General features: G+C 51.9%; 3 protein-coding genes across 5 annotated transcripts in view; 1 reads left to right on the top strand and 2 right to left on the bottom strand.

The window, feature by feature from the left end:
• The window catches only part of LOC144112654 (uncharacterized), a 104,014-nt gene that overhangs the window by 37,610 nt on the left and 39,020 nt on the right, over positions 1-27,384 (top strand). The gene's annotated exons all lie outside the window — the stretch shown is intronic.
• On the bottom strand, positions 3,695-8,308 carry LOC144127628 (uncharacterized). The gene is made up of 3 exons (XM_077660608.1): positions 8,125-8,308; positions 6,197-6,258; positions 3,695-4,740 (listed from the first exon to the last, which is right to left on the bottom strand). Exons 1-3 carry the CDS (start codon positions 8,306-8,308, stop codon positions 3,697-3,699), a joined length of 1,290 nt encoding a protein of 429 aa, XP_077516734.1. The 3' UTR covers positions 3,695-3,696.
• Positions 4,595-26,372, bottom strand: LOC144112652 (uncharacterized). The gene has a single exon (XM_077645461.1). It carries the CDS (start codon positions 10,343-10,345, stop codon positions 9,695-9,697), a length of 651 nt encoding a protein of 216 aa, XP_077501587.1. The 5' UTR covers positions 10,346-26,372; the 3' UTR covers positions 4,595-9,694.

Below are 27,384 nucleotides of genomic sequence, written 5' to 3' on the forward strand. Positions count from 1 at the left end.
ACGGATCCTTCTGCTGAGCTTCGAGCAGCTCCTTTCTGCTGAACACGACCCCCACGGAACTCGCGTAGTCCACGTGGTTCACGCTCTCGCCCTGGATCAACGGTTGGTCCGCGTTCCTTACATGGGCTACGGCTCGGGTCAGTCCCTCGCTCTCCCCGGCTGTCGGGCGGTCGGTCGCGTGACCTTCCTCGCACTGGACAGGCGCTCGCGAGAGTGCGTCAGCCACAGCGTTGTTTTTCCCTTTGCGGTAGCGCACGGTGAAGTCGTACCGCTGCAGCAACAGGGACCAACGCGCTAGGCGGCCGCTCGGCTCGCTGAGTCGTCTCAGCCAGGTGAGCGCCATGTGATCCGTCTCGATCACAAATGTCACCCCATCGACGTAGTAGTCGAACTTACGCAGAGCAAAAACTATCGCGAGACATTCCTTCTCTGTCACCGAGTAGTTTCTCTCTGCCGGCGTCAACGAACGGCTCGCGAAAGCTACCAGACGGAGAAAGCCTTCATGCTCCTGAAGCAACACTGCTCCTAAGCCCAGGTCGCTTGCGTCGGTTTGAATCACAAACTCCCTGTTTAGGTCGGGTAGCTGCAACTCAGCCGTGTCAGCGAGCACTTTGGTGAGGTTGCGCAGTGCATCCTCTTGCTCGTGACCCCAACTCCAGCGCTCGCCTTTCTTCAAAAGCTTTGTCAAAGGCGCCTGCAGCGCTGCGCACTCTGGGATGAACTGGCGATAAAAGTTCGCCATTCCCAGGAAGCGCCTGAGTCCGGCTATATCTGTGGGCGACGGAAACTTAAGCAAAGCCTCAAGCTTATCGTCGCACGGCAGAATGCGGCCTCTGTCGATCGTGAACCCCAACAGTGTTATTCGGGTCGCGGCGATCTGTGCCTTCTTCGGGTTCAAAGTGATTCCCGCGGACCTCAGCCTCTCTAGGACGTCCCTCAAGTGGCGCAGGTGTTCCTCGAACGTTTTCGAGTACACCACGATGTCGTCTAGGTACGCGAGCGCATGTTGCCACTTCGCATCTCCCAGAACACGGTCCATTAGGCGCTGATAAGTAGCGGGTGCTCCTACCAAACCAAAAGACATTCTCTTGAACTGGAAAAGGCCTCTGTGACAAGTGAAAGCAGTTTTCTCCTTGTCCCGCTCATTCATTTCAACCTGAAAGTATCCGCGGCTAGCATCGAGCGTTGTGAAGTACTTCGCCCCACCTAGGTTGGACACTAGGGAAGAAATGGTGGGTAGAGGGTAGGCGTCTTTCCTCGTAACCTCATTCAGCTTGCGGTAGTCCACGCAAAGTCGATATGTATCGTCTTTCTTCGGAACCAAGACTACCGGGAAGCCCCAAGGGCTGTTAGACCTCTCAACAACGCCAGTGTCGATAAGTTCGTCTAAGGCGCTGTCCAGTGCTTTTCTCTTGGCCAAGCTAATTGGTCTAGGATTGCACTTCCAAGGCAGTGCGTCACCCGTGTCTATTCGGTGCCTGACTAGGGTAGTGAGGCCCGGGCGGTCAGTGAATGTCGCGTTGTACTCGTAGAGGAGCGATGACAAACGTGCCTTCTCCCTCTCCGTCACGCTGTTCACTTCCGACAACAAGGGGTGCGCTGACCTTCCCTGCGTGGCAGAGCAGCTTTCTACCGCGGCAACCTTCTCTCTGCCCTCTCCCTCAGCGGCGATGGTCCGCTCGCCTCCTGGATCTCGGGCTGGCGCGGTGGATTTGTCACGGTCTCCCCCCGCTCGCGCCGCGTTCGGAGTCTGAATGGTGTGCGACGCCGCGGGCGCTTTCGCGAAAGGCTTCAAGGCGCCTGACGTGCGCTCCCTGTAGCCTCCGCTGCTGATGTCTATCACAATACCTGTCTTGGCTAGGAAGTCTCGTCGAAGAATTACAGGAACGGATAAACAGGGAAGATGAACGAGGCGTTGTCGCCGCACGCGTCTTTCCCAGCGAACCACTATCCTAGCTGCACCGCTTGATTGCGCTGTGCCGCTCGTGAGGCGAAAAGTGGTATCGCACTCTCTCAGCCGGATTTTGTTCTCGCGGAGATGGTTTAACACCTCGTCACCCAACAAAGAAGCGCTTGCTCCTGTATCTAGTAACGCGGTGAATTTCTTTCGAGCTATTGTTAGCTCAATGAACGGCGCTGACAGGTCAACAGAATTTCCTACGCGACATGCCAAAGGCGCTAGCAAACCGGGGTTTTCTGTGCACGCCGCGCGGAATCGAAGGTCGATCACCGGCGGCTTTGGCCGTTTCCCGACCGTGTTTGGTCACGGGCGGGAGGGCGGCCACACTCGCGGGCGAAGTGTCCCGGCTGGTCGCACCGGTAGCAACGGTTGCCCGGGCCCCGACGGGCTAGGCGCTGGTCGCCCCGTTCCGGTCGGTCATCTCGAACTCGCGGCGCGGATGGTGGGGGCCGCGTGTCGGCCTCGCGATCTCGCCTCGGTTCATTCCGCTCTGCGGCAGCGTGTGCTGTTCGCAACGCGTAGCTGAATGGGTCCAAAGCGCGGTCGGTCAACTCCCAACCCCTTGGGACACGCTCGTCAGCAAACTGTGCTGACGCTTCAGTTCTAGATGGACTGCGCGCTGAGCTGCCATTCCACGCGCAGCGCGGCTCAAGTGACAGCGATGCGGGTGGGGGCGGCCGATACGCTCGCGCAGAGAGGATGTCTCCCTGAATGCGCTTCGCCTCAGCTGCCAGCTCATCCAAATCTCTGAACCTGACTCCTCTCAGGTAAGCCGTGAAAGTCGGGTGCGCTTGTCTCGTGACACGCTCAACTTTCTCCGTGTTCGTGGCGCGAGGGTCAGCGAGGCGATAAAGTTCGTCCATCGCTCGGACGTACTCTAACAGAGACTCGTCGGGGTGCTGGGTTCGGAGCTCCAGCTCTCTCCTCAAACGCCACTCATAGTTTGCGGGAAGGAATTCGTCGCGGAAGCTTGCGCAAAACTCCTCCATTGTCCTCGCTCGGTTGCCGGCTAGTCGGTACCAGCGGGCCGCTTGCTCCGTCAAAGAAACAGGCACAACACGCGCGAGCATTTCGGCGTCTGCGATTCCTGTCACTTGCTGATAATGCAGCAGACGGTCGAGGTACTCATTTGCTCCCGCAATGTCGTGGTACCCCGTGTAGGTAGGCAAGTCTATCCTAACACGTGGTGACTGGGCCGGGGCTTGCAAATTGTTTTGCAAAATACCCGCTAGACTCTGCATAACCTGCATTGCGTTCTGCAAGAGCACCTCGGATGATTGCGGACTAACACCCCCGGAGTTGGGCGCAGCCGCTGATGGCGTCGAATGATGTGGCCTAGCCGCCTCATTGTTCGCGCCGCGGAGCGGCGAGGCGCCCGATGTGGAGCCCCCCATGCCAGGCCTAAGTCCTACCAACGCGTCAGGGGATGTTACTCGGCTATTCCGCGTGGAACGCCCAAGATTCACAAATTCAAACCCTTCCAACGGCGCGTCAAGTAGGGAGCCCTGGTTATGTGCCGCCGGCTCTGACAGCATAAACAAAGACTGCAAGTCACTCCTGTCGGCTGCCATCCTTTGTTAGGGCGACGGTAGTCGTTCGCTCCAACAAAGGTCACTGCTCGATTGCCTAGTTCGCCCCACGTTCGGGCGACAAGATATGGGGTCCGTGGGGTAGTTAGGTCAGGTCCGGCGGCGAGAGACCTTCCCGCCGCGCGATCACCCCTTTTATCCCCTCGGTCATTGCCTCCCTCGCAGCAAATCGTTACCGTCAAGCTTAGGCGTGCTACCCTCTCCGCAGAAGGCGGCGCGCTGCCGTGACGTCACGTCAGTGCTGGGGCGGAAATGAGCAGAGTCGCGGGGGTGCCTTCTCTCCACATTCCTGGTGGCCAGCGCGCCCGTGTAGGTCACAGTCGCCGCTGGCGCGGGGGACGAGGAGGGGATACCAGTGTATCCCACAACGGCAATGTTCCCCCTGTGTCCAAAACACAAGTCGTCATATACCTTCGCCACTGCCTGCGTGGCCTGTGCCATAGCTGCCACGGCTGCTCGAGTAGCAGCAGGTTGCAGTGTGTTTTTCAAGTGCCATTGAAACGTCTTGTTGTGCATGCCACGCTGCGACAATCTCATCACCGAAAAGATATCGTTCATTGCTGTCTGGGCGTTACCGGTCGACAGCATTGCTCGACTAGCAAGAATATTGAGCTCGAAAGGATTGCACTTTTTCTCACCGTCAACCCTCCGCGAGTTCCACTCGGCCGCAATCTCACCACAGTTGTCACATAGCACGATCAGTTTCACGGCGAGGCCATAGCTCTGGTCGCTGGTAATCAGCCTCACGCATCTGCGACACGTTTTGCACTGCACGGCATCCAAGAGGACGTTCGCAACGCTGAGGTCAATTATTGCATAGGAGGCTGTTCCGTTTGCGTCTGATCCTGCAGACGCACCACTTGCATCGGCGAACAGCGCGGTCTTTCGTGCCGTCGCCGGCGTCGGTTCCAGTCGATCAAGTGTAGACTGCTCACGGGCACTCGCTTGAGTTATGTCACTGTTAGTGACAGGCGCGGTGTCAATTCGTACGCGGCTACAATCGGCACGAAGAAGACCGCCGTTATCCAGCGGAGACGGAGAAGTGTCGCCACCCGCAACGTGACCGTCACGCAATCCCGTACCTTGTGCACAGAGCGGTACTTCTTCGCGCCTTCTGGCATGGTTATCGCGTTGCACTAGCGTGGTCGGCAGAAAGACAAAATGGCGTCGCCGGGCGTCCGCTTTCCATGGCTAGCTTGCCGGAACCAACCAGACGACGCCATTTTGATCACGTGCCTAAACCGGCCAATTTTATTTTTTCTTTCGTTTTTTTGGCGAAGGTGGCATGTATAGGGTTGCTGCTCGAAAGAAAAAATAAGCCGAAAGCCCGCGCTTTCGAACGAGACCAAAATGGCTGCGCTAGAGCACGTAGTTTCGATGAGCCGGGCGATTGTCCACAATTTAAAGGGCAGTGGGTGTGGTACTGCATTTTTAAATTGCTATAACTTCTTAATTACGTGGGGTATAATGATGAAAATTTGCATGCAGATGCGGAATGGTGCGAGGAACACGAAAATGAAAAGATTGAAAATGTGATTTTTGGGCCAATTTTCGGTGCCAAAGAGCCGTGTCTCCCCTTAAAGGGTTAAAGAACCCCAGGTGGTCGAAATTTCCGGACCCCTTCACTTCGGCGGCTCTCATAGCCTGGGTCGCTTTGAGACGTTAAACCCCCATGAACCAAACCAAACCGTCTGGCGAACTCATAGATGACGTGGAGAAGCAGTCGGTGAATTCTGCAAGCAGTGGTATCAGTGCGTTTCGCTCGTCCACAGAGCGGTTTGGCGCAATGCGTACACCCAAAGGCGCAGCCTGCTGCTGGGCAGAGGACGTAGAAGAAGCAGCTTCAGACAACGCCGCACCCTCAATGGGGGGGGTAACACGCTCGATGGTACCGAGAACTGTGCCCTTAGTAAGATGCTGCGGAGCGCTTCGAAAGTTGGTGATGAGGACGTGAGCGGAGCGAGTATCCAAATTCGCGATTCCCCGAGCAACACTATAGGACCCCGTTCCAGAAGCAGCTGAATATTTCCCTCTAGGAGAACTTCTCCAGAGGCGACCTGGTCGGACCTGACATGCAGGAACACACTTGACTGAGGCGGTTAAGTGACGGTAAAGTGACAAGCACTCACTCACACCGCACTCATGTCCTCTCACACTCAAAACCACTCACTACCACATAGTATTAAAATCTTGCGGGTGGCCTCCGATTTCTTGACGACCGACGAAGTGGTGTCGGCTCGACAGCAGGTTCATTACAAGCACTATCACCATCAGCACTAGTAGCACTATCAACACCAGCACTGCATGTCACCTGAAGGAAGTCGCATGCGTTGTGAACTCTGCTGTAATCGACTTGGTGATGTTGACTGACCTGGCTTAGAAGGCCATGAAGTTTCGCCAGATGTCTGTGCAGCTTGGTCGCTGTGGTGCTCGCCTAGAACCACATGCTGTGGCAACTCCTTCGTTGGTACTGCGGTCAACTGTGAGGTGTTCCAAGTGTGCCCGTCCTCTACGTAGAAGGACCGCCGTCCTATTCGCTTGATGATTTTCAGCGGTTGTCCAATAATTGGCTGGGAACCGGTTCCTTGACTCGTATACTTTCCGACATGGAACCTCAGTACTCCGCTCTTCGCCAGTCAGTATGCACCTTATTTTTGTGCTGATACTCCTTCACCCTCTTCCGAAGAGAGCACATTTCCTGAGCGGGGTCTGCGTAGAAAGTTTGGGTGGGATGTCCACTCACATCCAAGGATGTCCTCATGTACTGGCCATGCAGAAACGTAGCCGGAGAGACTCCAGCGGCACTATGAGGGTTGGCTTTATAGATGCCCAAGTACTGTGTGACAGTTTTGCTTACTGGTTGCGGTTCCAATACGGCCACCTGAACATATGATTTAGCACGTGGTTAAACCTTTCCACCTGGCCATTTGCTTGCGGGTGATACACAGCAGAAAATCTGTGCTTGATTCCTCTGTCTTGAAGAAATGACTCAAAATCTCGGGATGTAAATTGTGGTCCATGATCTGAAACCAATTCATCAGGGCATCCTTCCCATACAAATATCGACAGGAGTAAATTCATCAGTACACGGGAGGAGACATCTCTGCAGAAAGCAACTTCTGGCCATTTAGAAAAGTAATCAATGTAAAGGACTGAAGCTGAGACGCGGCCGTCCGCTTCAATGCCTAGCCTTTAATGTCACTTCCTTGTCCTCTTCTCCCCGCTCCTCCGATCCTTACTTCATCTATGTTGTCCCGGCATCACACTCGGCCACGACTGCGGACCTGAAAGGAAGAGACGACACCACAGTCCTTTACACATAATGCGCTTCATGACAGGGAGGATTCCACAAATGCATGTGAAAGCCCGAAGACAAGAGGGGTCAATCATACATCGGCGCACAGGGTTTGTATAGGTACTGCACACGACTGCGACCAAAATGACAGTTGCGCTGAACACCAACGTTTCAAGTGAACCATGCGAACACTTTTGCTTCAACTCTGGTGGCCATGGTAGTAGGAAGAGACACCATAACTTATTTCTTCCACAACCTACTCAGTCTTGCAAGCGAACGACCCTTTGCTTCAACTGCGACACGTGCACTGCGAAATTGTTTCTCCTCCGCCTGTCCGAATCTGCCTGAAACGCTGCAGTACACACACGCCAGGTATTGTCACCTAACTGTTCAGTGATGACGTAAGGTATATCGTATTTCACGGTCAGTTAACGCCCTGCCGACTGTAGGCCGCGTCGCACCCAGACCTCGTCTCCAACTCTATAGCAAGGAACTGGTCGATGTCGGCGGTCAAAGTTGCATTTTTGCGCCTGTTGCGCACGAGACGCTCTTTTTCGTGCTTCCGACCTGATGCGCTGACAAGCTGCCTGTCGTGGCACAGGGGTCCCGATGGGTGTTTCCAAGTTGCACGTTCCTGTAAGTTGCGGCTGTTGTCCTTACACAATTTTGTAAGGCGTTGTTCCAGCAGAACTTTGCACAGAAGTGTTGACAGCGTAGGCTGCCGATCGGAGGTGCTGGTCCCCGTCTGCTTCACCTGTTTTGTTATTAATGCAGAAGGGAGCGAGTCGCAATTGTATGGTCTCATTCACCCGCTTGGTGAGACCATTCGCTTGAGGGTGGTGCACCGATGCAAAGTGGCGCTCAACCCCCGCCCGGCGCAGGTAGGCATGGATTTCGCGGCTCCGGAAGGTGGTCGACCGGTCCGATATTTGTTTTCGGGGAAGCCCTTGCTACATTCAAACCGGCCTTGTAAACAGTCAACGACGTAGTGTGCAGCGAGAGAGCACACAGCGGCAACCTCCACAAATTTGGACAAATAATCTACAGCCACTAATATGTACCGGTTGCCCTCTGCTGATGTTGGCAGAGGTCCAATGTGGTCAGTCCCTGTGGTGTCAAATACAGTCTTAGGCAAAGGGATGGGTGTGAGAAACCCGGGCTGGCATCCTGGAAGACGCTTGTACTGCTGGCAGACTTCGCAGCTGGCAACGTATGCGCAGATGTGGCTGCCCATCTTGGGCCACCAGAAGCGTTCCTGCGCCTTTCGCAACGTGGCTCACTGGCCAATGTGCCCTCCTGTGGGGAAGTTGTGAATGGCGTGGAGCACCTGCCCGCGGAGAGCAGCAGGAAGTACGAGGAGATGCTTGCTTCTTTCTTGCGGTTTTTGAGCCAGTGTCGGCGGTACAATGTAGCATCCCGCAGGACAAACTTGGAGTTGCTCCTGGTGTCCCCAAGGGAAGCCATGATAGCCGCCAAATCTCTGTCGTCGTTTTGGGCCTTTTTTATATCCCGCTGACTAAATAAGAGCCAACTTTCGCTGGACCGAGTTCTAGAGCAGCCGTCACCACTGGGGTGTCTCGTCAAGCACCTGCAATGCGGTTAAGAGCCCCGGCTCGATGCCGCACATCATATGTGTATTTTTGAAGAGTAATTATCCAGCGAGCGAACCTATGCTTGAGGTGCCGCTTCATGAACATCCAGGCGATTGCGGAATTATCTGTTACGATGGTGAATTTCCGTCCAAAAAGGTAGTGGTGAAACTTGTCGTCGACACTGCAGACCACCGCCAGACATTCCAACTCGTTGCAGCGGTAATGGCTTTCTGCATCGGACAGTTTGCGGCTAGTGTACGCAACGACATGCTGAGCACCATGAGAGTCGCGCCGGAGCAGAACCGCCCCCAGGCCGACCTGGCTGGCATCAGTTTGCTCTTCAGTGTGCCAGTCTTTGTGAAAGTGACTAAGTACCGGGCTCTGAGTCATTTGATCTTTGAGCGCTTGAAGGGTGCATTGCTGCCGTTCACCCCATATGAAGTTCTCGCTCTTCTTCAACAAATTTGTGAGGGGAGCTGCTGTGGTGGAAAACTTGCCGACAAATTTCCGTAAATAGGAAGCCATATGCCAAGGAATGTCTGTAGCTGTTTCACACCGTCGTGTGTGGGGTAATTCGTGACGGCCGCTATCCGCTCTGCGAGCGGGTGAAGGCCCTCCGCAGAATTTTGTAACCTAGGTAATCTCCGACAGATCAAACTTACATTTCTCGCGGTTCATCCGGAAGCCAGCTTGGTGTAACCCGGCCAGAACATTATCTAGATTCTGGAGATGCTCATCTGCGCTGCCGCCGCCGACCAAAATGTCATCGAGGTAGACCACACAGGTGTGATCGTTGAGAGAACCGTGCACCATGTTCATGCTGCGCTGGAAAGTGCTTGGAGCTGTACGTAGCCCAGTAGGGGTGCGAAAAGCAGTCTTGTGTTTATCCTCTTCGGCGACGTGGATCTGCCAATACCTGGAGCGCAAGTCAAGAGATGGAAAGTATTTTGTGTGTCGGACGGCGTCAATTGTGTCGTCTATACGGGGAAGCGGGCAAGAGTCTGCGATCGTGTGCTTATTGAGCTCTCTGTAGTCAACGCAAAAGCTCAGAGTGCCGTTTTTCTTGCGTACGAGAATAACAGGGGCTGCCCAAGGGCTCGAGGGGGGTCTTGCGACGCCAGCCGCCAGCATGTCGCGTACCTGGTCAGCGATGACCGTTTGCTCGTGCTCTGCGTAGCGCCGCAGCGGTATAGTTATGGACGAGTGATTGTCAGTTGGTATGCGGTGAACCATCAAGTCAGTGCCGGGATGCTGGGCACTAGTCTGCGAAAATGGCACTGTGCTGGTGCAGCAGTGCACTCTCGGTTTGAGGACCGGAAGCTTCACCTTTAGGATGCTCGTCCACGGATGGGCTAAGGGCGATACGGCACGAGCGGAGCTGCACTTCGCCGTTTTGGATGGAAAGAGCCATGTCTCCGGACATGAGGTGGTCTGCAACCAAGTTGAGGCCAGCAGGCAAGTCCGCAAACACCGGGACGTCCACCAAGACCTTGCTACCAGCCTCAGTGCGGATGCAGAGATCGACTGCACCAACGGGAATGGCACTTCCCTTGCCTTGCAGTGGAGACGAGGTCCATTGACTGAGAGGGACTGGTGCATGCCGTTGGAGCAAGGCCGTTCGCTGGGCGCCGGTGTCAACCAGGTCGGTCAACTCCCCGATGCCGTCGACATGCACCGGCAGGAAAGGAGGAGGATGGTTCTGGAAATGCATGCACGGCCGGGCAGCATGAGGACAATTCTTGTACATGTGGGCAAGTCGTCCGCACGAAAAGCAACCGCGGCGCTGCTGTGGTGCTGCGGAAGATGTCCCGGCGTCAGCAAGGATCCCGCGATGACTGACGGTGTCATGCAAGTCGGCCGCCCGGTAGACAAAGATGGAGAGGCTGTCGGTGTCTAGTGTGGACATCATCGATACGTGGGTGGTATCGTGAAGCCCGTCGACGACGTACTGCTTAGCAGCGGACGTGGGCCACTCGATATTGCAGGCCTGAAGGAGACGGACCTTGTTGTAAATTTACAGGGCGACGTCTTCATCTGTAGCCTGGAGCCGCGATTTCATCGTCATGAATTTGACGTCATACGCACTGGCCAGGGGTGCAAAGGCAGCAAGAACCAGGCCGACCAAGTGGCGTAGCAGCGGCCTTCGTACAGGTGCCGGGCGCTGGTCTTCCACGACGGTGACTGTGGTGGCGAAAGACCAGTCAGAACGCCTGGCAGCAAATTCGACAACTTGGATCCACGCTTTGGCGTCATCAGAAAAACCACGGAACTGCGGAAGCTGTACTGGCAGTTTTGGGCCCCCAGGGGACAGCGAAGTGCTGCAGTGAGAGAGGCGGATAACTCCCGGAGGGTGATAGGGCTTCGGGAAGGAGGGCTAGGGCCGAATCCGCCGAGGAGGCGTGGACCTCGTTCTCGGACAGGACAGAGGTCTCAGGCACCAAGTGAGCCGGGCGTGTGACTGCCCGGCCGCTGCGAAGGTGGAGCGGGTCGGGGAGTTCCGGGTCAGGCCCGACATTAGTCGGCTGCGCCATTGTAAAGGGCTGAAGCTGAGACGCGGCCGTCTGCTCGAATGCCTAGCCTTTAATGTCACTTCCTTGTCGTCTTCTCCCCGCTCTTTCAATGCTTATTTCATCTTTGTTGTCCCGGCATCACATCAACTACATATATTACAAATCGACAGTCTGCTGATGCATGCTCAAATGGGCCAATAATGGCAACTGCTATCTTACTCCACAGTCTGTCTGGAAGTGCCACTGGCAGCACTGGAGTGGAATACTTTTTGACAGGTTGGGCCGAGGAATAGGGCCAAATATATCGCTGCCCTTTTTGGTGCCTTTTGTTTCGGTGTAAACATTCACCTCCGGTGATGGTTCTTTTGTCTGCGGCTTGGCAGTTCATGCAGCTGCGGGTAGCATGTCTCAACCTGTTTGTCCAGGCCTGGCCACCAGTACTTCTCTGAAAGAAGTTTCTTTGTCTTCAAAATTCCCAAGTGCAATTCATGGGCCAGCTGAACGAACGTAGCTCTGAGCTTTGTTGGAACTATAATGCTTTCCAAGCTCGTAAGGAGGTAGTCTGCGACGGAGAGTTCCTCACGGACCTCATAGTAAGTATCGCAACGTGTAAGGCTTGCGCATGTTTTCGTTGACTTGATATTTGAAATTGCAAAACACTGCCAGTTCTCGAAGCGCGAGTACAGTTGGGGATGGACTCACCATTTTACTGGCGGCATTCGGGGAAGTGATGGGGTTCTAGTCGAGTGTTGTGTGTCTCGGCGAAATGTTGAGCGAGAGTGTCGCGGGCCACATCGCATTCGCCCGGGAGACTCGTCGCTACGACGTCTTCGATGGTTGCTGTCGCTTTGGAGGGCGCTTGCTTGGACGGCGGCAACTGGGCCGTCGCTGGCCGTGGAAGTGCATCGAAAATGCGTTGTCCTTCCGGTCAAAAGCAGTGCAGCAAAACGGCTCGATGGCGGGTTGCAGGCAGCTCCGGACGCGAGAAGGAAATTCTCGAAAGGCGTAGCCAGTGGGGCTATGGTATGGCTGGAGTGCCCGTGGTGGCGAGGAAAGGTGACGGCGGCGAAAGCGCGGCTGAAGCCATCTTAGCGTGGTATTGAACTACCTCGTCTCGCGGGAATCAGTCATCTCATGCCACGGGAGACACCTTATCCAAGCGTGAAGCAATATATATATATATATATATATATATATGGAGAACCACTGGCGGCACATGCACAGTAGGGCTTCAAAGAAACCCCATGGCTGCTCCCTCTCAATGATGGCCATGCAGATGCTGGCGGCAGCCTCAGCGCAGCAGAGATCACTGTCGCCTTGTCAACAATGGGATCAGCCAGCCATAAAATTTCCGGCGGAATCAGCCTGCCTGCGTCGTGCTGAATTAGAGCGATGAGCTCGGCCGAATCCTTTGGTAGGTCTTGGCATTGCTGTCCCCTAGCCTGGCTGCGGCTAACAGCAGTCTCTGGTGGATATACAGGGACTTACATTTTTATATGTAGGGTTTTAAAAAATTCCTGTGCACAAAATCCTGGCCTAATCGAGAGAAAACACCACTCACAAGGTAGAATATTATTGCTTAAGTTGTCTGAGATCCTAGATAAACATCGGTACTTGCCTGTATTTGGTGGAATTAGGGAGAAACTGTTTTCGGCTACGAGTACAGTTTTTGCAGACACGAGCCAAGCAGCCGGTCTCACAGGTCGCGCATCTCCCGGACGGCGAGGCACACGACGTCCCGGCTCAGTGGGTGGGAAAGAAGCACGCTTTCTTCGAAGATGGATGTCGTCTGCCCGTCAGAATGAATGTCACAAGGAACATCACTGCTTCTACTACTAACACCACAGTGAAAATGTGGTATAAATTCCGACGGGCAGACAAGCCCCAAAGACATTAAAGATGGTGGTCAAACTTTCCTCACAAGGCTACGTGGGTGCTGGCAGGTTCCAAGGCTGGATGTATTTTGGCTGGACCACAACACGTGATCGAGGCCGTTATTTTCTTTGTTGTCTGGCACATCGTTGGATTGAAGTGCTGAACTGTTCGCTCTTGGCATTCACTTAGTTCGTTTCTGCGTCGAACAGCTCGAGTTTGCTGAATCCAGGCATTTCCGAACAGGAACGCAGCCCAGAATAAAGACAGCGGCTGAAACGGCCTGCAGCAATAGATGTCTTCGACAAACACAGTGGCCAAGCTACAACAACTACAATTTGGCATCACTGAAATAGAATCGGAAACATCCAGGGGGTTAGAAATATGAAAATTTGTACTACAAGATACCAGCGGTTTTGTTAATTACGGGACGCCGAGCAACATCACCTCGCACTTAGCCACGCTTGAGGATACACGCAAGGCATGATGATGAGGTATCAGTAACACCTGAAGAATGTACTGGTGCGAGCCTGCATTGCATCAGGTCTTTGTACTTAGAGGTGTGTTGTGTAGGAGCTAGACAACACTGATTCCCTGGAGACAGTGACCAGAAGCCTAATATCAGGAACACGTACAGTGTTGGCCGCACGTCATATGGGGAACAGTGGCACTTTTCTTCCCACATTGAAGACTGGAGGCCCTCCCAGAGATGTTATTATGAAGGGTGCACAGTGTGGCCCCAAAATGTAGATACTTAGACTGCTATATACCCATTACAGGCAGGGTGTGAGGTAGTTATCGATTGCAGGTATCGTGTCAAATTTCTAGCACGAAAAAAGGAAAATATGAGGAAACCAAACTCTTTCAACAACAACAAAAGAAACCATCTAAGGACAATGGACAAGACGAAAGGAAAGAAAAAAATGGCAGTGGTTTAGCTCTGGTTAAACCTGGAGTGACGCGATAGCTACAGCTGGCTGAGTGGAACTGGGTCACGCGCCCAACTGCGTGATCAGCCATGGCGCCGCGCCGCCGGCAGCTGCTCCGCACCACGTGACAGCGTGGCGGCACCGCCACGCTGACGGCTCGAAATGCTACCGTTATGTAGCTATCGCTAGAAAACACAAACCCAACGTGATTTAGGTATGAGAGAGAAATGAAGGTTCACTCGAGGTTTCGTCCCGGCGTCTGAGTCGATTGGAGGTCGCACGGCGAGGTGGTGCGGTGATGTATGGGCGTAGACGCGTACCAGGCGGAGGTAGGAAGAAGGCGTAGGGCGGAGAGATGGAGATCGCCACCGCAGGCGACAATGCTGCGGCACAGGACCTACGACTTGGCCCAGTCAGGAAGCCAACGCATCGGTGGAATCCGAGAACAGTGCTCACAGTCGTCGTTCGAAGTCGAAGACCAGAACCTGCATGTCACGGGAGGTGCCGGGAGGGAACAGCGTCGCATGGGTCCGCGAACTCAGGCTGTCGACGACGACCTGTCCCAGCCAGGTAACCAAGAACGTCTGTGGCAAAGACCCAGGCAAGGTAACCGTGGGCGCCAGCAGGAACTGAGAAACGTCTGTCGCCAATCGCGTTTGCGCTGTTCTGTCCCGCTTTTGCACGAGTAATAGTGCTTCTATCCAAGAGTAATAGTTCTCAGCACATCGGCACACCAGCGCAGGAGTATTGATTGGCACACACCGCTCGTGCGGTTCACTGCGCACACACTGCACAGAAAACGCCGCAAGTAGTTACAAGCCTGATCGACAGGCCCCCAGTGACGATCCGTATGAGTCGGACCCTACTGGGGCACCGTTCTCGTCAACGAGCGGATAAACCTGAGTCCCTTCGCCGCGTTTATCGCAACGCGCAAGCCATCGCCTGCTTCCATGGCGGCTGCAGCTGCACGGTTTCGGCACTGACCACTGAGGAGGTGCACAGTTTTCCTGCACTTTTCGTGAACTAGATCTGCACAACGTATGCATTTTTTTTTTAAACGAATGGCGCCGTGCAGACGGCGCCATCTTGAACTGCTTAAACGAATAGCGAAGTGCAGCACCGCGGGAACCAGTTCACATATAGTGCAGGCGAATCGAACGGACCTAAAGCCGACTTACACGACGGACGAACTTAGGACAGTGCACTACGCCACCCGACGTCACTGGCCTCGCCTCGTCCGGGGGCGGCAGCGATTCGCATGCACATGGCGGACGGTGAGCGCCGACGACCGTGTGAAAGGACGCGAAAACCAGCTGTGGTAAGCCTCTCCCTCCCGCGCCATTGCCCTCTCGTTGCTTTCCCACTGTCCTTGCCCTTCTCGCACTTCCCTCCCAATAGCGAGGCATGTGCCGCATCGCACAACTGCACCAGCACCAGAGTGCAAGAAACCAGCACAAAGGAAATGGGCAGACCGCGGTAAAGCCCCTCTATTGTCGCTGGCGCTTTTGGTCGGGCGAAAACGTCGTGGAGGGGCTTTAGGCCACATAACCGCGCCATCCATACCGTTTTAAACGCAAAAAAGCACCCCAATTCTAGTAAAAGAGAAAATACCCGAAAATTCCAACGATCGCCGTTTTTCAGGGAGCTCGCTCAAGAGTGTCATATCTGCCAAACGCGCAGTAGACTGCAACTCAGCCGGCAGTGTGCAACCCACGCACAGGTTTTTTACTTCCGAATACTGCGCCGTCCGTCCGCAGACGAGGAGGAGCCACTGACATCGGGTCACGTGGTGCTGTGTTCGCACCCTGTAGAAATCGATTTCGTCCATCTTTAACATAATTCGCCTGTTTTCTGACGTCTGCCAACTCCGGTATTACCACTGAAAGATTCTCTTCACTTCAAGGACATCATTTTTGAAAATGAGTGGATGGCTTCTGTGAGGCACCTGGTATAGTGTAGTCTTGAAACTCGAGAGATGGGTCATGACATTACTGCAGTGTTGTTTCGGCATTAACCCTTTTGCTGTCTGGCCTTTCTGGCCGTGCCGTACCCCCAGTGTCGGCTTGGTTTCAGGGAACGAGCATAAAAGGGAATGAGCATAGCAATTTATTTTTGATTATTATTGGTAAAGAAATAAAATAGTCATTGGAATATGAACATTTCAGTGTTCTGCAGCTGTTGGTAAACATCGTCATCATCATCAGCCTGACTATAAATGAGATAAATGAGGATAACATGAAAAAAAAAACACTGCTCAATACTTCTTGAGAATGTGGTAGATCTTGAAGCATGGGTCCAGGCACAAGCCTTTGTCGCACTCAGCGCACATCACACGGGTGTCTTTCCTTTTCTTTTGCCCTCGAACAGCGTTCGCACACACGTGACACCTCCGTTGGGTGCGGCTCCCTTTGGCTTCGCTTGGAGGAACCATCTGGGAAAAGTGTCGTGCCGTGAGCCTCATCGGGTCATCACCGCTCCGTTTTCCACCTCTCCTCCTAGCAGTGTGGAACTCTTGTATCAGTTGGTACACGACATTCAAGCGAAATTCCCTGAATGTTTTTCGTCCACCATTTTCACGCCACAAGGTGAAGGCATTCAGAAGGCACATGTCCATAATATGAAAAAAAAAAACTTTTTGTACCACTTGAGGCTCTTCCTAATGCTTTCAGCGAAACTCATCATCATGTCCGTCTTGTCCACTAATCCCATCTTCATATTGTATTCGAGAACACATGCGGGCTTTTGCTTGTTCTCGCCTGTTACCCTATCCACCTTCCCTGTGTCTTCCAGACTAGCATTATGCATCGACGTTAGTACATGTACATCTCTCTTGTCATGCCATTTGAGCGCAAGAAGCGTCTTGGTATGATATGACTCCACTTCCCCTTTTTTCATCTTTTTTGAAAAAATTTGGAAGCCCCTTCATGTTCGTCCAAACAGTTCCACATGTGTTGGTTTTTTTATCTTGAAGGCAGTTGAACAATGCTGGGCTAGTGTACTAATTATCTACAAATAGCGAATGTCCTTTGCCGAGGTAGTCTTCAAGTAGCTCTAGAACGATGGAGCCAGATAATCCCAAATCCTTGACCATGGTCATGTTTGTCGCTGCTCCAGTGTACACAACAAATTTCAAAATGTAGCCGGTTTTGACATCACAAGGAACAAAGAACTTGACTCCAAAGCGGTGCCTCTTCGAAGGAATGTATTGCCGAAATGACAGCCGCCCTTTCCATAGCATCATAGACTCGTCTATGTACAGGTCTTGGTGAGGAATTAGTAGGCTACTCATCTTGCTCTGAATTGCTTCCATAATTGGCCGCACTGTTCTCAGCCGATCTGCGATATCAGTGGATTCGCTCAGATGGAGAAGCCGCAGGAGGAGCAGGAAGCGGTTCAACGAAAAAATGGTTGCAAAAAATGGTGTGTGCAACATAGGGTTCGTGCTCCAGTAGTCTTGCAAGGTATTCTTTCTTATCAGGCCCATCAGCAGAACGACCGCAAGGAAACTACATTTCTGCTACATCTGTCTCCACCCAAGCTCTCAGCCGCGACTTGCGTGCAACTCCATGCGCGCTTGTCTTCACTCGCGTGAACCGATTTGTTTCAATCACGATGTGTGAAACGATTGGCTCATCAAAAAAAAAAAAAAAGCTTGATAGTCACCTTCTTGCGCATCCGGTTGAAGTGTTGCACTCGTGGACGGTCCTGAACGTGACGCGTCGAAAGGAAACAACATTGGTGAGAAATCTCCTTTCTTCCACATAGTTTCCGTTTGCCGCGCACGCTTCCGGGATGATGGTCCCGCCGTTTCAACATCCGAATCTGACGATGCGGAACGCACCTCTTCCTCGGATGAGACGCTGTCCGAGTCCGAATCCGAGCTCGGCTCGTGTTCAGAATCGGAAGAGCCACCGCTCCAATGAGCAGACGAAGGTCCCGCACGCTCAGACATCTGAAAGTAACCACGCGCAGGGAGGATGCGCTTTCAATCGCCCGCACAACGGAGAGAAATGGGACGTTGTGTGATCAAGAGGTAGATAAAAAAAGGCTAAAACAAAGTTTGAGGGGCTTTACGTTTACTGCTGCTAGCCGGAAGCGAGGGTACGGCGATAGAGTGAAAGCAGCAATCGAGTCATGTGTCGGTCTCTTTTCGGAGAGGCAACGGCGCGTGCCCCTGAACTTGACGCGCCGTAGCAGACACGCCAACAGAAGAAAAATAAAAACCTTCAAACCAGCGGAGATGGCAGAACAACCCTTGAACCCATAAACACACGCGAGCCGTGCATGATCTAGCGAATGCGGAGCAACCGCGCCACTCAGCAAAGAGAGAGGGGGGGAGTGGCAGTCGCACCGTACTCTTCAATACATGCATCAACACAGTGCGGGGCGAAAATATGAACTTGTAGAAAGATTCAACAGATGGCGCACAAAACGAAAGGGGTTCGTCTGTTACACAAGAGAAAAAAAATGCACTTTTTTGATAGCCAAGTGCAAGTAAATACGGCACTGTAGTGATATTCGTTTTGACTAGCCCGACTGATAGTTTCAATGGTTGGAAAACGAAACAGATTTTTGTTAACGGCAATGAAACGTAAAGGTGCACCACGGAACACTAGCTTTTTTTTTTTTAGATTTCAGAGTCACGTTTGGCATAGCTTCTTAAACGTGCTGAAATCTTTATCAGATATGTGGTTGTTACAAAAAATTCTGGTGTATAATCCGAAATACGCATTAACGTCTGTCCAGAAGAGCAGTGCAATGAGAGTAAGAAATTTCATTCAGATACTAAAATTTCTTACCCTAGAAGGCGATCGGTGCCATTCCACTGAAAACTAGACCCGTTTTTTCGTAGATTTCGCGCAACTATCATAAACTCGCCTTGAACAAAATTCATTTCATGTCACAAGCAAAGCCCTTAGACACAGTTCCAAGTATATTTTGTGGGTAATCACAACAAAATCTTTAGTGTTTCGTTTAGTGGTCAGGGCGCTTGAAACGCGTCTTTCTTGGGCTGATTAACGAACGTTGGCTTATTAACAATCTTAGACGTTATACAGAAATGCAGGAAGAGTGTACGAGAGCTAAATAAAAATAACTTACAGAACCAAATCTTGAAGGTGTCGTGGACCACGCACTCAATGAATCCAACCTGCAGGCGTGGGATCATTTGATCAGTTTCATTTAGGAATGCTGCATTGGTAACTGGAACTCGTAGACTGTTTTCTTCTTTAGTCTGCGAGTAGAAGCCGCGGCCATTTAAGTGATGAAATGGGGAGGGGGGGGGGGGGGGGGGGCAGATAAGCTCAGACTTTAACCCTTTCAGTCACACATTATGTTCTGGCGTCGAGAAAAATTTGAAACCTTTTGTGTGTATAGTTTTACATTGATATGTGTATAGTTTTACATTGATATATCAAGAAATTATTATCAATTGCTCAAAGAATTGCAAAACTAAAAAATTAGGTCGCATGCACATTTGTGCACACTGTGACTCGACACCTAGGGTCAGAAACCAAAGAAGCCTTTATTAATCAGAAAAGTGAAAATGAACAAAGTATAACACGTTATATTGATGTTCTGACATTCAGGTCAGAGGAAAGTGTCTATTTTGAGTAAAATTCAAAGAAGCAATCGTTAGTTGCGGACAAGCACAAAAAGACACCACGCTTTCTGCAGCGCACGCGAGACTGATGTGCAGCCTGCTCTCCTGCATCGTCGCGAAAAGTGCGTGGCTACGTGCTGAGGCCAGTGTTCTCTTCCGTCAAGCCGTACCGAGTTAGTCGGAAGAGGCTCGGCATTGTGTTGTAGCCTTGCTGCATTTTGATTACTCTCAGAGCTTGGTCTGCCTCTTTTTTTTCCCACTGTCTTGTTACAGTGAACAAGGCTGAGTGCGACGTCTGTTTGAAATTCCAGCATGTCTTTTGTGCTTTTCCTTGGGAGGCCTTCTGCTGCAGCATCTCTCAAATACTCGAGCCATGAGTTTGCAAGTGCAAAGGAAAGCATATGCGAAATAATCCGTACTGGCCATTTCTTTGTTTTAGTGTGGATGGGATAAAGCAACATAACAAAGTCCAACTTATCAACTCCACCCATATGCCGGTTGTACTCAACAATCGCTTGAGGGCATTCAATCTGAATACTTTCCTTCTTTGCCGCGCTCCATCTCTTGACAAGCTTCATGACGCCCAACCCAACTTGTGTTGAAGCGACCGTCACAAGGTTATTGTCTTTCCACCTGATGAGCACGGCATCACCGTCCTCGGTCACTTTCAGGTCTGTTGCTCTACGTTCACAGTTTTTCATTTCCTTTTCTCCTTTCAACTGGCATCCCAGAAGCCTGTTAGAGCGTATTGTGCCTGTGGCAAGGATTCCCAGCATTTTTAGTTCTCGAAGGAGCAGAACAGACGTAAAGTAATTATCAAAAAACAACTTCAGGTTTAGGTGGCATGGAAAGTTCTCAATAAGTCTCATTACAACACAACCGCCCAGACCGAGATATGAGTACTCATGGTCAATGCCTGTGCTCTTTCCTTGATAGATTTCGAAGTCATGGGCCAACCATCGGTGCTGCACCGCAAAAAAATCTTTACCCCAACGGGGTTTGGTTTGCTTTTGATTACTTGTTTCCAGGGACTCCGGAACTTTTTTGGGAGTGGGGGGTCAAGCCAGGTCGTGTTTCTATGTCGTATTGTGTATTTATTTTTGTGTCAATATTTTATAATTATAATATTCTATTGTTATTTATTTATGTTGCATTTCATTAATGATAATGTTAATATTATCATTAATTAATATTATTATTAATAAATATTATTATTAATTTAATGAGTAATTTCAACAGTATTAAATTTTAGATATTTGCATTCTTGCTTATTCTGCATTATCATGCACTTTAAAAATGGTTTGAAATTTCTGAAGTTCCCAAACCATGCGCAGACTAAGCAAATGACGCATTCAAAACGAAAAACGAACGGGTGCGAAAGCTGAAAAAAGTCTTTTATTTGTTTCTGCATTCGCTCCCACAGTAAGGTAAAGCTTAGGCACTAAGTACAAGAATATTTCCACGCATTGATGAGCTTCGTGGCTGGTATGACAAGGGGGTGTCGGGCAGGAGAGGATATCAAAGGAGGCCAAAAGTTGCTGTTCATTCTGTCGTTCTGGACACGAACTCTTTCATAATGACATCCAGTTGCAGGTCCGCAGCTCTCCTCTTGTGCACGTGCAGCAGGAGAAGGTGCGTCAGCCTCCTCTGTGTCATTTGATTGCGCAAAAATGTTTTTACTCGCCTCAGGGCACTGAAAGAGCGCTCTCCTGAAGCAGCTGACGCAGGTACAGAGAACACGAGTTGCAGGTACCGTACAACTTGATCCATCATTTCACGCATGTCTGCAGACTTCCCCTGTAGAATTTGCAAAATGCGTTCGCTTGCGGCCGGGCCCTGGTCACGCAGGAGCGTTGGGAGAAGCACGAGTTGCGCTGAAAGTCTACTGGTGTCAAAATCTGCAGCGTGTGCTCCTAAAAGCTCATTTAAGTGGTGTGCCGCGAAGTTTCGACCTCCAGCAGCGTCAGTCAGAATGCGCTCCAGACTAATCAGCTGCTCCATGCCAGGCTGTTCGAATCGCCTTCGGATCTCGCTGGTAATCCGATCGATAGCGGCAAAAAACTCTTTTCTATGTAATGACTTGCAGTCAAGCGCTGCAGGCTCCTGAGGCTTGTCTGTGAATTGAATCCTTCTCGGCGGCTGCGAGACTCGGGGCACTCGAGGCTCCTTTAGCCCTAACTGTGTTGCTCTTGAGTGCGTCCGCTGCCATAGGACGCCAAATGCGGCGTCAGACCGTAGCCTGTACAAGCTGTCACAAAGAGCCTCTGCTGCCTCTTTTGCTCCTGCAGCGCGATAAACTGGGCGTTGAAGCATCCTCGCTAGCTCCTCGCATGGGCCAAATAGGGCTATAGAAAGGTTGATGCCCAATAAAGTTTCGAACTTCCCCAATACTTTCTCATATCCTTTCAATGCTGTCTTGCTGGTGCCATTGAGAGAGCATTGAACTTGTACCAGTTCCTGCAATGTCGCCTGCACCCTTTCATAGTTCTCGATAAACCTTTCCATTGATTTCACTCTTACTGTCCACCTCGTTGGACACAATGGTAGCAAAGTGTTCGGCCTGGAACAATCCTGCTCATTGGCATCATTACCCGGTGGAAGGACAACGTTCGAATAAACAGTCTTCCTGTTTTTAGATTCGAGTATTGCATGGGAAACATCCTTTACAATGTTCAGAGCATCGCCGACAACCTCGCAGTTCCTTGCGACCTCCTTGAGTGCCAAGTCTAGACAGTGGTTACTGCAGTGTACAAATATTGACCGCGGTTCAGAGTTCGTGATCCTTTTCTGCACGCCGGTATGCCATATTCGCGGCCCCATCAAAACAGTGCCCCCTTAGGTTATGGAAGTCCAGACCTAAATGCAAAATCATGTCCTTCACGGCTCTATACAAGGTCTCAGCTCTACTGTCTGGTGCATTGTACATGCCAAGAAATTCCTCACGAACTTCCAGTGTAATCCCATCTACCCACCGCACACAAAATGTGAATTGCTCATTCCCTGTTACATCGGTAGTACCATCAGCGATTATCCCATAGAAGGGAATACATCTGACGTCTCTTATGATGCCCCGCTGAACGCTGTGAGCCATAATTTCTATGAGCTCGTTCTGTATGTCGCTGCTCAGCCATCTATCTCGCTGCTCCATGCATCTCTTCAAAGCAGGCACGTCTTGTGATCGTTCATCTAGCAGATCAAGAAGGTTTCCGTCATCCTTTGTTTGCCCTTGCAAAGCTTGGCCTGTGCGGCATAAGTAGCGGACTGAGCTTACTATAGCGCGCAGTGCCTGCCTGGCTTCCTCTTGCTGTCTGCTGCTGTGTTGAGATAATAGCTGCACTACGTGCATTCCTTTTTCTCTCGACAGTTGGCGACTTGCGGAGACGCAGTGAAATTGGCTCTTCTCGTGGCACTGAAACTTTTCGATAGCCTTTTTCCAGTTATTGAAACCAGCGCGAATAAAACATGGTTCCACTCCTGCAACGTTTCCTCCTCTTTCTTTGAAGGCTGTGAGGCACACAGTGCAAAAGACGACGTCGCGCTGTCAACCATGCTGTCAACCACCCCTGTCAACCACGCTCCACGGTAATCCGCCTTTTTCACGACGCTACTGCGCATGCGCCCATCCCCTGGCGGCGGTGTCGCGAAACATATTGGAAGGGTCGCTCGCTCCACTCGAGACTGGTCGTGGAAGTGTAAACCGGCTTCCTACGCAGGGTGCGTTGCTGCAGCCGTCGGGCGTTCAGCGCGACGCATTTGGCGATACCTACGAAATGTGTTGCATACGGCAGCAATGCCCAATATGTAAAGGGAAGTAAACTCGGATTTTTTCGCTTTCCGAGCGCTTCCCGGGACAGCCTTCGACGCGAAGCGTGGATAAAAGCAGTTCGCCGGCTCGACGATCGTGCCGCCCTTGGGCACCGTCAAGCACGTCAAGACTGTGCGGGAATCACTTTGTGACAGGTACGGACGAGGTACTGTGTTTAAATGCGTGTGCAGTCTATCACGAAGTGTTTTATTCATGGGCAGGAAGGCCTCCAATGTCACCGCGGCACCCAGACTTCGTTCCGACGCTTTTTGCTTTCTCAAGCAAGAAGGCCAAATGGGCAAGTGTTGTGAGCCGCTTTCAACGCGCGATGGAGCGGGCAACGAAAAAGAAGCTACGAGAGCATTCACGCATGGTGCTAAAGTTTTGTCATAATCTCCTATGGAAATTTCCTTGTTTATGCCACTACACCCTGGCCAATCCCCCCGTGTGGGTATGTGCCATGTATTAAGAGGCAGAAGAAGAAGGTGCGTTATGCGTGTGTTCGAACCATATCCATGATGAAGAGCTCTGCGTGGTATCGCCGGAATGGATTAATGTGCGCCTCTCGCGCTCGTCTTTAGGGACGCGCATGCTTGTTTAACCTATGCAGCGGTGTGTTGTGGGAAAATACAGTGAAATGCTAACAGAGCTGCTTTGTTGCGAGTACGCTTGTGCTTTTATAGCTCGTGTAGCTATTCTGCAGCGCTTGAGCACAACGATTGCTTGTGAAAACTGTTGTCCCCAGTCGTTTTCTGTACTACGGCGTGCACGATGTAGTATCCACCTTTCATGAATGGCAGGCATATACAGCGGAAAACGCCAACCTCACTGATCGGGGATATTTCATTGAACATTATGTTCCGAATGTAGCCTTCATCTCTGAAGCGGCGGCCCTTGCTGGCTGGTGTTCGCATCGCATGCCGGATGATCGGAGATACTGAAGAATTTGCTTTTCAGTGGGCACTACAGCCTGCCTCGGACTTCGCACCAAGCCATGAGTCAACCCTAGAAATCCTCCAGGTACCAGGTGCTGCCCAGGACACGCCATCGTTGACAGATTCCAACAAAACGTGCTCCGCAGCGGCACTCAGTCCGGCCGGGTTGGGCGCGCAGTACCCTACCAGTGAGCTTCCAGCGTTGTACGCGAGGTGGCAGCACAGGAAAATGAAAAAGGCGGATTGCATCCCCACTTGGTCAAAGTGCAGATATGGCGGCTGTCTGAGGTTGTACGCTCCTCGCAGAGCATCTGTCGACGGCTGCGTATTGGCATGGCGGTGCGGCGCCCCTGACCCTCGCGAGCTGATCTCTTCGTACACTCTTCGTTGTTACTCGCTCGTCTGGTGGAGACATTGCGGTCGGGTGTGATGAATGACATCGGACCTTGTCTCTACAACCTCATCTTCTCCCTTGCGTCCTTTCCGTCCCCCTGTTCCCAGAAGAGCACGTCCCGCCACCACCGTAGGGTCAACAACCTGTTTTGTCCCCAAGAATGGGTCTCTCTGGCTAGCCGATGGAACAGCGGCGCTCGCCGCTCCGTCTAAAGCGCGTCGCCTGGCGCCCGCAAAAACTGGCGCCACGTGCATTCCAATGCCCACGTAGCGAACTTAAAATAGCCTCTCAAGGTTCTTCGGTATCATCAACAAATATAGAAATCTTTTACCTGTCTGGCTTAAAACATTCCTGTACTATTTGCTTATAGAATCTCGACTCCAGTATTGTTTGTTAGTTTGGTGCACCACGACAAAACAGAATACTACTTCATTCCTCTTTGTAAAAAAAAAAAAAAAGGCGATTCGTGCCATTTAGTGTTTAAGAACTGAAGATCACACGTTGCATTACTTAGTAGATTCCAAAATACTTCGTTTAGAAGACATAATTTTACTTCGAACTACTGTGTTTGTTTCCAAAGAAATAAAGTCAAACTTGAATTATTTCAATACAAAATTCATTAAACATGACGCATACTCCCTCAGACTCACACGCCCTCATACTCATACTCAGACTCATACTCCCTCAGTTTTTAATCAAACTCCCGTTCATTACACCTTATCTCAGGATTTTAAAACTATTCGTTCCTTTAAAAGTATTATTAGACTTCACCTTCTTTCAACTGTTTGTACTTGACATTTGTTTTAATAATTCCTATTTGCTCGATGCATTATGTTTGATATACCTGGCACTATGGTTCTTTGTTATTTTTTGCATTATTCAAGAAAAATTTCCCTTTTAATAAATGCCTTGGTTTCTATTTTAAATTGATACATGTATCTTTCTTTTAAACATTGCCCGCAGTGCTGCTGCTGCTGCAGTAAACGTATCTCTGCACTTGATATTTCTACCGGGTGGTGCACGAAAGCACCCGATGTCAGAAGCCCCGTGTCAAATGCCCCGCGCCGAATGCCCCGCTGCATTTGCCCCGTTTTCAAAAGCCCCGAGTTCAGAAGCCCCTGGCACGATTGCCCCTTTTCAAATGCCCCTTTTAGTGTTGAGAGGCTGTCGGCGAGGATGGTGTTTTCATTGGGAAGTTGTGGCTTTTGTGTATTCAATGGCTTTGATGATGGCCACAGCCTCGGCCTCAAAGTTAGAGCTGTATTCAGAAAGTTTAAATAGTTTATACTGTGTGATTCGATTCTTTTTTTGTGAGAACGTTATATGCTAGGCCACAGCATGCCTCTGTTTTCGATCCGTCGGTGTAAATATGCAGGTCTGATGGTGTAAGGGGCCCGGAAGAGTAGTTGATTTTGATGCGTTGCGTTGGGTGGGTGAGGTGGAGGTCCGTTTTCGTGGTGATGACTGAAGGGGGGATAGTGAGGGTGTCGTTTGTATAGGAAGGGTTGTTATTAAGGGCGTTGAAAAGTGCGTTTTATCTTTCGAATATTGTGAATGGTGGGTACGTTTGCAAGTATTGGGAGGGCTATGTTAGGTGTTATTCTGAAGGCTTTGGTGATTCTGAGGGAAGCGTTGGATAGTTTGTAGTTTCCTGCGCACTTGTGATGTTTGTTTGTACCAGACTTGGAGTACAAAATGAAGCGTTCAGTCGCCCTGGTGTAAACGTCCTTTAGGTGTTTTGGTGCCATACCTCAAGTGTGTCCTGTGAATCGGCTGAGGTTAATTGTTAGTGTTGAGATTTTTTCTTGGATTCGTTGTGAGATAGGAAAGGAGAGTTTAGTATGTGTGTGTGTAGATGCTAAGGGATATTCTGGGGAGGGGGATACTGGCCCCGACGTATGTTGGCCTCCTGGGCATCACTCTTGGGGGCCAGGGGAAGGGGATTGGGATGTGGGGGAGGGGAGGGGGATTGGGGTGGTGGCACAGGACACGGACAGCACTTCACAGGACACCGAAGACAACACCCGAGGCACCAGGCACGCAGCAAGCAGCCGACTCGCTGGGGAGGGGAAGATGAATGGCGCGCGCTGGGAGTGGCGCGCGCACGTCGGGGGCTTGCCGGAGGCAAGGAGCCGTCACACCGGAGCAGCCGGAGAGCCGACCAGGGCAGGCGAAGGCTGCAAGGTAGCCGAGGCTGCCTGCAGAGAGCCACCGATGGGTAGCCGGTAGAGACCGCTGGTAGGCTGCTGGGAGGCAGCGCGGCGGGGTGCGCTGGGAACCGCCGTTGCCGGCGGCGCGCAGGGCCTGTAATAACAGCAGGGCGTCAGTGGGCTGGCGACCAGGGACCGGCGGTGGTGTTCAAAATCACGCCGGGAGCTGCGTCGGGACAGCAGCAGGGGGAGGAAACGCTGGATACCGCCATGAAGACGGCGCGTTGGGACCCCTCACGCCCCAGTGCGCGCTGGGAGGGCGGAGGGCAGCAGGGAAACCGCGCTCACGTCCAGGGCAGCACAACAGGAGTCAGGGTGGCGAACAAGCCGCCGCCAACGTCATCAGGTGCGCCGGCTGCTGGGGGGTTTACAGGAAACATGGGCCGCCGCCGCTGCAGCTGACGACGACGGCCCGAAGAGGCTCTTCCGGCGGGCGAGGGTTACCCGGCCGCCGAAGCGGCCGCCGGGCGAGTAGGCCTACGAGGAGTAGGGCGACGGGGCCCTACGCGGGCGACGGGTCGGCGGGGCGGCCTAGTAGCTTCCTGGGAGGTGCGCCGTACGGCGCTGGCTGCGCTCGGTGCTCCTTGCGATCGTCCAAAGGGCGGGCAGGAGGGTGCGCCGGGCGCGGCGGAGGCGAGACGTAGTCATCGAAGGGAACGAACACGTCTCGAGAGGAGAGGCAGGAGACATC

The sequence above is a fragment of the Amblyomma americanum genome, chromosome 1 (assembly GCF_052857255.1).
Source record: "Amblyomma americanum isolate KBUSLIRL-KWMA chromosome 1, ASM5285725v1, whole genome shotgun sequence".
Classification (NCBI taxonomy): domain Eukaryota; kingdom Metazoa; phylum Arthropoda; class Arachnida; order Ixodida; family Ixodidae; genus Amblyomma; species Amblyomma americanum.